General features: G+C 39.8%; 1 protein-coding gene across 3 annotated transcripts in view; it reads right to left on the bottom strand.

Moving 5' to 3' along the window:
- The window catches only part of STIM2 (stromal interaction molecule 2), a 71890-nt gene extending 58910 nt beyond the window's left edge, over nucleotides 1-12980 (bottom strand). For 2 of the 3 annotated variants that reach the window (XM_032685871.1, XM_032685870.1), the window contains exon 1: nucleotides 12384-12471. In XM_032685871.1, coding sequence (XP_032541762.1) covers nucleotides 12384-12468 — 85 coding nt within the window. In that variant the 5' untranslated portion in view covers nucleotides 12469-12471. Of the gene's footprint in view, nucleotides 1-12383; nucleotides 12472-12893 lie in introns of those variants that run through there. The other variant, XM_032685872.1, reaches the window with a different exon arrangement.
- Between the last annotated feature and the right edge of the window lie 322 nt (nucleotides 12981-13302).

Genomic DNA, 13302 nt, shown 5'->3' with positions numbered 1-13302 from the left:
TTTCCTCTAAAAGGAACAATTGCACAAGAGCTGTAGGAGGCATGAAAGCCATCCTTTGGATGATGACACCTCAAGAAAAATAAAATATAATTTCTCATAAAAGTATTTAACCAATATTCAGATATATAGGTATACCTATTGTCTTTAAAATCTTTCAGGTTAAGAATTAAATAATTTAAGTTACTTTCATTACAATTAAATTTCATATCCATTTTAATTGCTAAACAAAAAATTACAATCAGTAAAATCAAGGGATTTCTCCTATTTAACAAACCAACTAACTCAAACTTGTACTTTGAAGCATTCTCTATTTAACAACAGTTCAAGATAGGCCAAAGAGGTAGCAAGTTTCAAAATATTTATAAGCGAGACATCCAAGACCATCAGGTGAGGGTATTTCATAAAACACGTGAAGATGTCAGAGCCAATGGCTCAGGATTCATGCAAATATTACAGGCTACTTACAGCTCTTGGACAAGATGCACAGGACAAGTACAGCACTTACCTTGCCCTAGCACTTACAACTGAAATACTGTGAGAACTTCATTACTGGTGTTGGCAGTTCTACTTGACACCAGTATGAACGTCATAATTCACCCTTTACAACATCTCTAACTTACTTCACACACCAACACTAAGAAAATACTCAGGAACTATGTGTCCAACAACCCTGGGGTTAAGTAAAATACTTTAAGAAATGCCTTATATGCTTTAGCTCCACACAATATGGAATGCTCCGTAGTCAAGTTCTGATGCTAAACTCACTACCTAGCCAACCAAAAGGAGCTCTTTGAAATATTCAAGCAGTTGTACGAATGGCAGCCTCTGTGCTGATCCCAGGACATAAGCTGTTGTTTTTATCCATGTGCAGAAAGCGCTGAAGAATTTTATATATGTCAGTCTTCTTCAAAATTCTGAATGCAAAACTTGCCAAGGAACATATAATTATAGCTCTGTCTTTATCGTGAAGTACATGCTCCTTTCCAGCTGCTAACCAATCTCTTACTACACTCCCAATAAACTAAACGTACTAGAATTAAGCTTCTCCTTTACGATCATTAAAAATACAGCATGGACCCGAAAAAGCAAACTCAATTTTCTCTCCTTGGAACATCATGCTTTTCTTTATTTTCATGTGCAAGATGTTCTTGTCACCAGCAGATTGTTTCACTTCCACTTTCGTTTTAATCGTGTGCAAAAAAATTTTGAAAAAGGCAAACTAAACCAGACATTCATGAAACGTTTCTGCAGTCGGTTTTCAGAGCAGAACCCAAGGCAAGACCAGACAGTTTCACTTCAAGTATTGACAATGATACAAGAAGCAGTGAAACAATTACTTTTGTTCCACGAAGCCTTCTAAACCCTTTTTTTTTGGGGGGGGGGGGGAGGGATGATGGTGGGAATAAAAGATACAAGAGGCCACAAAGTCTGAACAGTTAGTGATTTTCCCTCAACACCCTGCAAATAAGAGTGGCCTGGTAGGAACTACAGAGTGAATGCCCATTTTCCAAAGCAAACAGGATGAGTGATCTTCAAAAATGGGTTGATCAACCTCTAAAATTGCCACACTACTATCTAAAACATTACAGCTGCCTAAGATCTTCACCCACAGTCAGATCAGAAGGTGAAAGACAACAGACTGGTTCTCCCATCACAGATAGCAAGGCACGATATCTAGTCTTTAATTAAGTATTCTGAAAATTACAGTATTCTGAAAATTCAGTATATTCGGTTGGGATGATTAGTCCTCTGCCTAAAGCCTTCTCAAACACTTCACAGATCCAAAAAATACAGTATCAAAACAACAAATTACTAGAATTAAAGCAGCATTTTTTAAAACATTTGTACTAAAGCATCAAAAAAATTCAATTCAAATGAATAATCAACTACTATATTTATATTTAAAGAATAAAAGCAATAATTTGGGTAACAAGACAATGGCTGTCTTGTTCTTTGGATTCTGTAAGAATGTTAATCTGCTTCTGACAACCTTTTGGGCACAGAAAACTAACTGTGATAAAAAAATCAAAACCAAAAAAGTCATTGTAATTTTGCTAACTCCTGGCAGGAAAGAAATTTCAGTTTTAGGAGACTGAAAACCAATACAAATCAACAGAAGAAACACAGTTCAATAAAATCAATTTAAAAAGTGAGCCAGTGCCAGGAAAAGTTTTGCCAGTCCTCAAATTGAAAACATCCACCTAGTTACACCTCCCAAAAACTAACCACATAAATTATGATGCAGCTTACTACAACATTATGTCATTCTCCTTTAAGCATTTTATCCTTATGCTTTCCACTTTAGCAGTTAATTTAAACATTTGCACAACAACAAAACTGAAGTGCTAATGGAAAGAGCAACTATTTTGTCAAAGTGTCTTGTCTCAAACAACACAACCATACCTTACAGTTTCAGACGACTAGCACAACTATGTGAATTGGCCACACTGACTCAAAGGTGTCCATCTACTTCAGCCTTGCAGAGGACCAGTTAGCAGCAAATGGTGCAGGACAAAGGGTGATGGAAGTATAAACCTTCCCCAAAACAACACCTTTTTATTTTGCAAAACAGTCTGCTGTAGTGAGTTTTCTAACTCAATTCTACTTGTTCATGCAGGCATGTTCTGCCCGTTTGCCCTGGAAACTGGGAAGTGGGGTGGGGATATTTTTAAACATTCTCCTGATTTTCAGTTAATGCCTCCAGGCCTCACAGCATGAAAATAAGTACCAGTCTTCCTATAGTTGCCTCCCTTACAATACTCAAGATAAGTAGACCTTCAAAGAGGTCTACGACATCCTCGCTATCACCTCCTAAGACCCAAAACCCCTCTGGCTGCCACAGTGCTTTTCCATCCCCCTCTCCACCTCTCCTTGACCTTCCTTGCTGCCAGTCCACTGTTCATTCAACCTTTGTTTAGCTAACTTCAACATATTATTCCAGAAAAAAAGGAACCCAACAACTAAACTGAAATAGCTCAGCATGAGAAAGAGGACAGGCTGAAGGCCTAAACCACAGCCGCCAACACATAATGTCTTTAGCTTTTGAAGAACTACAGCCACAAGGCAGGTCTTTTAACACCAAAAAGTCCTACTTTCTTTTCTTAACAAAAACATACTTATAAAAGCACTGACTGGCAAACTTTATTCAAACATTTTCTAGTTTTACATATCCTTTCAAGTGACAATGATTAGTATTTTATTTCCCTGTCTTCATAATTTGTAGTATTTCTTCCTGAGCAATAACTAGGCTTTTTCCAAAGAACAATCCACTATTACTCCCAAAAAATCTCAAGTATAACAGCTAATCAGAGATTTAATTAATCAGTTAAATCCAGTCCAAGTATACACTTAATGGTTTGAAAGTACTGACTAGAGTAAGCTCCTTCCTCTCTTCTCCCCCTGCACCACTTTTTTGCACTTCAGTACTACCATCTCATCACCCTGTCACAGTCACACATACTGTGAAATACCAGAGACCTCTGCAAGCAATAGTAGTTTACCTTGAGTCCCACTTCATCATCCTGCTACACACCAAACTTTCACTCCCTTCTAATGCTCCATCTGTAACCTTCTAGTTCTGTGAAGATGCATCCTTTTTCTTTCCATTAAGATAACACTGTACCTGGGATTGCTCATCACTCTTTCGTAAGGAAATTGCGATTTCCGTGAAACTGAGCACAGGCCAGGTTGCACACAGAGCTTCCATTTGGTTGGAATAAGGAAGTCTTACCACTTGTCAACATCAAGAGAAATTAGAGCCTTGACTACTGTTCATAGGATACTATAAACAGACATGAGGCAACATAAAACCAGCTTCCCAGTGCTTCTGAGACAAAAGAGAAACATCACAGATGCATACTTTCTTAGGATGTTTACTTCATAGAGGAAACAAACCAGTTTTACTTGCATTCTTTTATAACAGTGCTTAAAAGTAGTCAATTGGATGCATTTAGAGTTCAGATAGGTGGAATTTTTTTCTTTCAAACATCTACAGCTGAATCAGAATGGGACGTGTTCCTATTATGCTGTAGTAATAAAATCATATTTCATCAGATTTACTTTATAGAAGTAAACAGTTATACCAGACATGCAATTTTAGCTTTGAGAGTGACCTCTATTAAAATAAATCAACTGGCAAAACCCAAATTAATTCCTGAAAGACAGGTTTCATTCCAGAGCATGGGTTTTTATATAAGCTTACTACCTATTATCATCTAACATCAGTTAACTATCATCTAGAATAACTAATCTCTTTAAGAAGCCCTACTAAAATCACGGCTCTACAGCTAATCTAAAAGTCTCCCTCTGCAAATATTATGGATAGTTCGGTATTTCCTTATCAATTTTGAATGTCATTTTTCAGATTCACAGTTGGTATGACCTGTGTAAAACACTGCTTTTTGTGAGTACCTAAGTCTCCCTTACCCACCTTTCTCAGTCACTATTTAGTGGAAGCCATGAGTGGGCTTCCACTGAAATGGTTAATAATACCTTCCTCCAGCCCTGTTACCTTCTCACAGATGCTGTTGTGCAGCTGTGCACTGAACTGAAGCAAAGACCTGATACTGACGTAAAAAAAAAAATTAAAAATCAGTCACAACTTTCATCTTGATCAATTCCCCCAAACTAGTCCAACTCCAGATGTGATAAGTGAGCAACTGGAACACACAGAATAGGCCGGGAGAGAGAGAAAGCAACACGCAGAAAGCAGGAGCAGCCCTTTCTGAGAAACCGCCAATTCCAAGGTCAGGTTAAACCAGTCAGGAAGTCACATCCTTTAAAGGCTGCAGAGGTCTGGCACTGCTGCCTGCAACACTAACGCAGTAAGGCCAATTATCGTAAGTGGAGTTTCACAAGACCAAAACCAAAAGGCAGCCTTAGAATGAAATGCCAGTGAATAAATACATAACAGAGGTTTGTACACCGAAGTCAATAGAATCCATTTCATGGGCTCTTATCTGTACTTTAGACTGACATATCGCTGTGTTGTTTCCAAAGTAACTACAATACCCTCTATGGCACTGATAGTTTCAGTAAATATATTTAGGCCACACAAGCCAGCCAGGTATGAACAAGAGACTGAGGCAGCCGTGTTCAAAAACAATACTGACAAAGTTAAGTTTTTGAAATAAAAATTAAAAACATATGCTGAGAAAGATGGAGCTGTCTTCATGCATTTCATCCGCAACTAAAAACCACAAGTAGGAAAGGATATAAATATATTTTCCCTTCCTGACACATGACAATATAAATTTTGGAACTATCTGACACTATATAGTCCAATTTTCATATTTAGCAAATCAGTAAACAATACTTGGCACTAAAAAAGTCTTTTAATTTTCACTTCAAAATAATTTTTAATACTTCAGGCAATGAAAATAACTAAGCCAAAGGTATTTTTCACATAGGCATACAATGTTACAGCAAGTTACCTTGCAACCTTCTATATATAGCAATCTAGAATTAAAACTACAGTAGAGGGAAGTCTCCTACTCAGAATAACTACCTTTCATATTTGTTTCAAAATCATCCCAGAACACGTGATTTGGGTGTGGGTTTTATTTGTTAACACTATAGTATTTCTTGGTCATTGTTATTCAAATAAAATATTGTGAAGCATTTCAGAACGAGGAAAAACTAATCAAGCTTGTTATTTTAAGACTACTAGAGAGAAACAACATAAGACATTCTTTTTATTTGCTTTAGATATGGGCATACAAACAAAAGATTCACCTGCTTACTGCATCTAGTGAGGGCAGGGGGTAGGAATGCATTTCAAGTAAAAATCTGTGGCTGGCAAAAAAAAATTCAGCAGACTGACAAAAGTTATTAGTCAAAATCGATAATTTCCTACCAAAGCTGACTGAACATATTTCTACATGTAAACAGAATAAATCTCAAAAATAAAAAATCACTTATTGAGCCATTCACTCATTCATCAAATGCTACACATAGGAAAAAAAAAAAAACCAAAACACAAAAACAAGAAACATTCAGGAATTAATGTTAACCAAACTCCAGGGAAGCCAAGTGGAGATATTTACTATTAGGAATAAAACAGCATTTGTGTGAAAATTTCCTTTCTAAATAACATATTTAACTTGCAGAAAGCTCTGAATTTTAAGTAATTCAGTGCACAGAGACACTAGATGGAACTGAGAAAAACTGTTCCTTTATCTGTGTCACATTACTACACATGCTTAGTAATTGCATACAATTAACTCCTTACTTTATTCTAACCCACAAAGCAAGAAAGCATTCATACAACACCTTCAGGTATGGAAGGTTTCCCTTTCCAAGGAGTAAGTACACAGAGCCTAAAAAACCAAAATGTCTTCACCAGTTTTTTATTCAACATAATCTTGCTTAAACACTCTACCACGAGGTTTGTTGGCTTTTAAACACAGCTTTAAATAGGTTCAGATAAACTACTGTTTATTGCTCATCTCAGTTTTAGAAGCTGAGAACATGCCAACTTCTTACAAATGAACACTAATCACAGATATATGGTACACACAAAAAAATCAGGTATTAAAATTTTAACTGGAGACAGTACCAGAGGGCTGAGCTGCTGACCACTTTTAAAAGCTTCATGATGCAGAAGAAAAGGCAGAAAACAGAAAGTGTTCCCTAGAGGAAAAAGATCAAATCTATCTTTGCATTTCTATAAATTCTCAGCTACTGCAAAAGTTAAAGCTTCACACAATCCAAGTAGCCTCAACAACCATTCCAGGGTACACAAGCTTCTGTGGTGCTGCTTGTGGTTGGCAATACAAGCTGCAAGAAGTCAGTGATGGACTTCCTTCCCACCTCAGCATCCAGGAATCACTGGAGAAGCAAGATTCATTTGCAGTAGCATAACACTGTCTGCACAGAGAGTAAATTTTCTCCAGATATACTTCAAGATCTTTGCAAGGGACCACAGGAATGAGATTTAAAAGGTCAGTGGTTCTTACCTGTTAATTCAAATTCTGTTGAATCAACAGAGTTCTGAGCACTGTGAGCTCAAATTCTTAACTGTTCTGACAAGCACATTACCTTCAATTTCCACGACAGTTTTTAGTTAAAACTCATTACACAGATTTCAAGATGTTTGTACCAGGTCTCTGAAAAATGCCATGGTTTTTGGATTTGAAAGAAAATGAGCAAGATCCAGAAGAAAAGGGCACGGGGAAGAAAGCTATCACAAATAAAACTCCCTTCAGTTGTTTGAAGTGCTCAGAGGAATGAAGTAAACAAATGCAAATTTTCTAGTACCCACACAGTCATCACATTCTGTTTATGCTGATTCTAAATTTTAACAACGCATTATCATTTTATTCACCCCTCCCCTTTCAGATATGCAAAGACAGTTTCCATAGTAACAGGAGAGACTTAGTAGTAACCAAAGGCAGAATAGCACTAACTTATGTAAGAACTTGAAACTCACCTTGGTTTCTAAAATGTATATGTGCTTATTTTAGGACAACAAACACAGTGGCTATTTATTCTTTACACACACCCTATTATGGTCAAAATAAACATCTCAAATCCCTGTATTTTAAAAAGTCAGTTTCACAGATAGGATGTAACACGCTAATCCCAATGAAGTCTTTTCAGACATCAGGATTTCCGCAGTAAATTACTCAACACTTATGTCTAAAATAACATATTCTTGACTTCTGAGCATTCTCTGACAATGCCTTAAAAAAAAAAAAAAAGGGAGCACTACTAATTTTCTTAGCTTTTGCACATCACAACTCTTTGCTACATGTTCCTCAATGCTGACTGAAAACAGATTCTAAATACAAAAAAGACATACAAGTTAGAGCAGGCAAGCTAAAAATCAATTAAAGGATATCAAACTGCTTACTCCACACAAACATTAGAAAACCCCTGTATTTTTAGGTGTTTTTCATAGTGATAGTATCATCATGGGAAATCTTATCCAGATCAACTGCGCCTGTCACTGGGTACAGTCCTCCTTTGACAAATATATGGCAGCTCAATCTAGTCATGATAGATCAGTATCCCTGGAGTTAGGCAGAAGAAAATGAGTCATGCCCAAGTTGCGTAGGACCAGTCAGCCAGAATCTGGTAGGAGGTCCTCAGAAAAGCAGAGCTGTCTTCAGAAAGCTTATAGCTGAAAGGGCAACACAAAAACCTGCTGAGGGAGGGATGACACAAGAGTCCAAATGTTTCAGGGAGAGAGGGGTTTTAAGAAAGGGTCCACTACAGATTACTACTGTAAGACGAGAACAAAATACCAGCTAAATAATCTGACTAAATCACAACAGTAAGACCGAATCTTCAGAAGAGGTGAAGCTGATGGTCAAGGAAAAAAGCTCACAGGACACCAGAAGGTGCAGAATGCACTAGCAGAAGCACAGAAGAGTTACAGTCAAAACACTGGAAGGCTGTAAGGCAAAAATACTCAACTATGGGCAAAGGAAGTTACAAGTGCTTGATATCTTAACTCTGCCTGGGAGTCCAATGCCACTCAGCTACTTAAAGGTCAAGAATTTTCCTGGTTAATTGTTTTTTAATATTTGCTTCAAAACCCTCTGCAAATCCAGCCATCCACAGCTTTTTTAGCTATCTGCCATAGTTACAACAAGTCAATTGCTGACTGAGCTATCCAAACACAGATCTCTCCTGAATTTCTCCTATTCTTTATCACTAAAAATAAATATGATAAGAAACTAAAAACTTAATTAAACTGAGAAACTAATTAGATTTCCAAGACAGATGACTGCATTGAGAAGCTATCAAAAAGTAAAGGATAGCTTGAAGTCATCATCCTTTAGAGGAGAGAGGACTTGAAATTTCTGTCCTCTCAACAGAAATGGTAAGACCAGATCACAATAAGTTTAACTACAGACAAACAAATAGAAGTAATGGAATTAAAAATATCCCAAACCTGTAATGTTGAGTTTTCATCACTAGCAAAATCTACTAGCCGTAAAAAGCAGTTTACTAAGGAAGCAGCAGAAATCTCACAGCTCACAAACTTTTAAGACCAGTGCATGCCAAAATAATCATGCAAAAGCATTTCGCTATGTGACCAAATTCATCATCCTCTTTGTATTAGTCCACCACACATGAAGTCTAACACACAACCACCAAATTCCAAATGCATTATTCAAGCCTCAAAAGGTCACTGCCACAGTTTCACAGTCACCTTAGTGATACAATTCTATGGGCAGCTCTGTTCAGACCATCACTTGGTGCCATCACAGGAAGCAGACCATCCTTGTTCACCCCTGTTGACCCCCACCCACACAGTCCTCCCTCTTCTTTGCACTGGTGCTAGTGCTTAAAGCAAGTCAGGATAAGAAATTCATAATTTTTCCAGTTGCCTGTGGTTTTTTTCACATCCAAGCAAGTTAAAGCAACAGACAGCGCTCATCGGCACTAGGGGCAACCCAGGTACAAAGTAGAAAGGGAGCATGAACTCCTTCCCTCCTCCTGGGTTTCAAGTAGTGGGATGAGCATGCCTACTCCTACTAGCTCTCTTGTGCTAACAGTATTGCTTGCATGGCCAGCTGGGGTCAACTCCAGAGAAAAAAGCCACACTTCAACAGTCACCCCCATGAGAATGGCTCAAGCCCATTGTAACCTGCATCTAAAACCATGTTTTCCAGAAACCTTCGCTTCTCAAATGCCCAAGTTTGATTAATTTGAAGAGCTCAGTGTTAAGATGATGGCTAATTCCAGAATAGAAACTCAACTGAAAGAAAAATCTTTGAATTACTTTAAGGAAAGGTGATGTTATGCAGTGCACTGTTCCTTCAGTAAATACAATGTAGTGCTGTATTAAAAACTGATCTAGCTCAATATTATAAGACATAATTTGAGAGAAATTTATTAGCCAAATACAGGTCCAAGTTCTCTGTCTCACCTCAAAGGCAGCAAATTAATCCACAATCATGGATTAAATTTAAACAAGAAAAGAATCCAGAATTAGCCAAAATTATCCAGACTTACAAAGCAACTTAAAAGTCAATGAATAAACAGCATGCAAAAACCCAGTGTCATCTGCAGGCTCAGAACAGAAGGTTCCTTAAAACTTTCTACCAAATTAACTAGGGAACAAGCAGAGCCAGCGTGAGCAGGGAAACAGCCTCATGGTGTTCCATCCAGTGGAGACACAGTTTTGTTGATCCAATTTTCATAACCACAACTAAATACCTTCAAGCACAGTGTCAGATGTTACCTATTTAGCTGTCATTTAAAAATACTGTTAAAAAGGCATGTATACACAGGCAAAACAACAGTAATGATAACCGATGTAAACAATTAAATAAATCCTTGAATACCTGAAGAAATATGGCAAAAATAGAATCTTAGGCTCTTCCCTAGTGCTAAAATTCATTTTACATCTCTTTTCTGTCAAGTGTTTAGATTATCTTTGCCAGCTTCTGCTCTAACCCACCAATAACCTCTGATAATGGGAACTTGTTTAAAAATCTATGTAATTTGACTGTTATAGGTAAAAACTTTCCAGCCTATATTTAATCTAAATCTCACCCACTAAAATTTACTTCCTCTTAATCTACATCAGAACCACAGAAAAAAAAAAAAAAGAAAAAAAGTTTAAAAAGAGAACAGTGCTTCTGTGAACTATTTCTTGCATGCATACATACCCATCCCACAGCCTTTTCAACCACACCAAAATAATGCAATACTTCAACAAAAAAAAGAAATTATTCATGGGTTTGGAGCCTCTCAATCCACGTTGCTACTTTCCTCTGTACTTTTTGGGTTGTTTAATACCAAAGACTAAACACAAAAGTGCAATCAAAAAGAAAAAATAAAAGCCTTCTGTAACTTAAACTGATTCCACATATCCAAGGATAACATCCACTTTTGTCATCCACATGTTGCTCACAGACCAATTTGTGACTAGGAGTCCTGAATTATTTCCTACACCTCTGCTTCCCAAACATCTGTATTTGAGCATCCTACAGCCTCTTCCTAGTGTGGCATTTTGTACATAGCAGCTTTTTAACTTTTGGGTTGTACTTCCCAAACCTGTTAAAATGATTGAATTAAAAGTTTATTCTATTCTTTTCCAGACAAGTGTTGGCATTCCCTCCTAACTCAGTGGTACATCTGCAAGTTTTAACTTTCAAGAAAATGATAGATAATATAACTAAAATCACCCCCAGAACAAGTCATCTGGTTTTCTCCCAACTTTCAAGAGATCCTCCAGCTTTGCAAAAAGTAATTTAAAGTTATTTAGGGATTAGTTACTTGACATGCAAACTTATATGACCAACTGAAATACCGTATTGATCAACCTGATGAACAGGGAACTACGTTGAAACCTCCTAAAGTTTAAAACTGATTCTAAGATGGCTTTTAACCATATTTATTTTCCAGACCAAAATGTTATGTAACACAATAAGCCCACTTATAACATGTTAGATTTCTCAAATAATTGTATTTCTTCACCAGAGAAGAAGGATTGCATTTCTTCACTGCTGAGAGGGAGAGGGCATGGCTGACAGGCATCTCAGTATTTTAGTCCATAAAATATACAAAAAAAAAAATTACTTTTTTCCATACAGACACATCAAAATTGATTAAGCACAAAATGTAGAAAGCATCAGCACTATACATAGTAAGAAACATTTAATACCACCTACAACCAGATTAATTATGATTAAAAAAAAAAAAAACAAGAGAGAGCGAGCTGTTCCGATATAGCATTTTCACAGCACCCTTGGGAGATACAACTGCTGCTTCACAGACTGCGGATGTTCCAACTTCCTTAGTTTATACAGTAAGCCAACAGATTGGACAATTCAGAATTCAGAAATGTCATGTCCTCAAACAAGACCGCTAGATCACGTAGCTTTGCATCTCCATCTCAGAGTTATTTCGTGAATACTGCTGAAGTTTCATTAGTTATAATTAAAATTCATGTTTTTAAGATGTGTTAGGCTGGGAAGAAATCCATGCATATCCCATCCACTGAAGTTCAGAAATTTTAGCTCAGGGTGTCAATACTACTCCAAACAACATCAGAAGTTTTTCTCTGATAAGAAACCACACTACTGTGATTATGAAGGGGTACAGGTTATTCTTTTTCTTCCACCTTCCATGCTCCTCCTTCCAATTACAGAGCTTTTTAAAAAGCACATTATGAGATATGACAAACTCCTGAATGTTTTATAGCACTTCCCTGCATGCAAATCCCATTTTCCTAAGTGAACTGTCTGAAAAACTGTAAAGCTTCCTACCACTCATTACAAAACAGATTCAGAGTGCGTATAAGCAATTCAAAGCCACCAGAGCCTGCTGAAATTAGATTGTTTTAAACGTTTTCAGCCCAACTGCTGGTTTTAACTGCAGGCATTACCATTTGCCCTGAAGTACTTTAGTATGAACATACTCACTTTTCTTAACAGAATTAAGTGAGGGCTGGAATGCTTTCCACACTTTCCTGGAGAACTGAACGCCCCTGAGGGCAGGGATGGACATCCCTTCCTGTGCAGCGCGGGGCAGCGCTCCGATACCGCGGGGCCCGCGAGGTGCCGGGGCGGGTCCCACCGTGCCGGCCCCGCAGCCGCGCTCGGCGCTCACACACAGACCCCGCACGGGCGGCACCGCGGGAGCCAACGCGGAAGCGGAGGCTCCGGCTCCCAACAATATCGCTATTCAACAGGACCCGGCACACATCCTGCGGCGGGCTCCTTCCCGGGAAGGGCCGCGTCGGGCAGTACCGCAGTGCCGCCGCCGCCGCAGCCGGACCCCCCGCAGCCCGGCCCGGCGCCCTCTGCAGAGCCGCACCGCGGCTGCCCCGCGGCGAAAGGGGCCGGCTCGGAGGCGCTCGGGAGCGCCGCGGACACCGCGGGAAAGGCTCCCTCCCCTCGCCGGCAGCCCGGCGGGACCCGCGGGGCCGTTACCTGTCGCCGGCTCCGCCGCAGAGGCGGCGGCACCTCCCCGTCCTCCCCGCCGGCCGCCGCCGCCGGCCGCAGCCTCCAGGTCGCAGCCCGCGCCCGCGGCGGCGCCAGGCAGGAGCAGCCCCGGCAGGAGCAGCGCCAGCAGGAACAGCCCCGGCAGGAGCAGCCAGGTCGGCACCGGCCGCACGCCGGGCGCTCGGAGCGCGCTCATCGGTGCCGCGCTGCAGCGGAGCGAAGGCAGGAACACGAGCACGGAGGAAAGAAAGGAAGGAAGGAAGGAAGGAAGGAAGGGGCAAGAGCTCCGGCTGCGCCGCTGCCGCCCCGGCGGCTCGAACCCGCTCCGCGCCGGCCCCGCCACCACCCGCCGCTTCCGGCGGCCCCCGCGCCGCCGGGCGACACGTCACCGCGCCGT

The sequence above is a fragment of the Chiroxiphia lanceolata genome, chromosome 4 (assembly GCF_009829145.1).
Source record: "Chiroxiphia lanceolata isolate bChiLan1 chromosome 4, bChiLan1.pri, whole genome shotgun sequence".
Taxonomy (NCBI): domain Eukaryota; kingdom Metazoa; phylum Chordata; class Aves; order Passeriformes; family Pipridae; genus Chiroxiphia; species Chiroxiphia lanceolata.
This window is presented reverse-complemented; position numbering and strand designations above follow the sequence as displayed.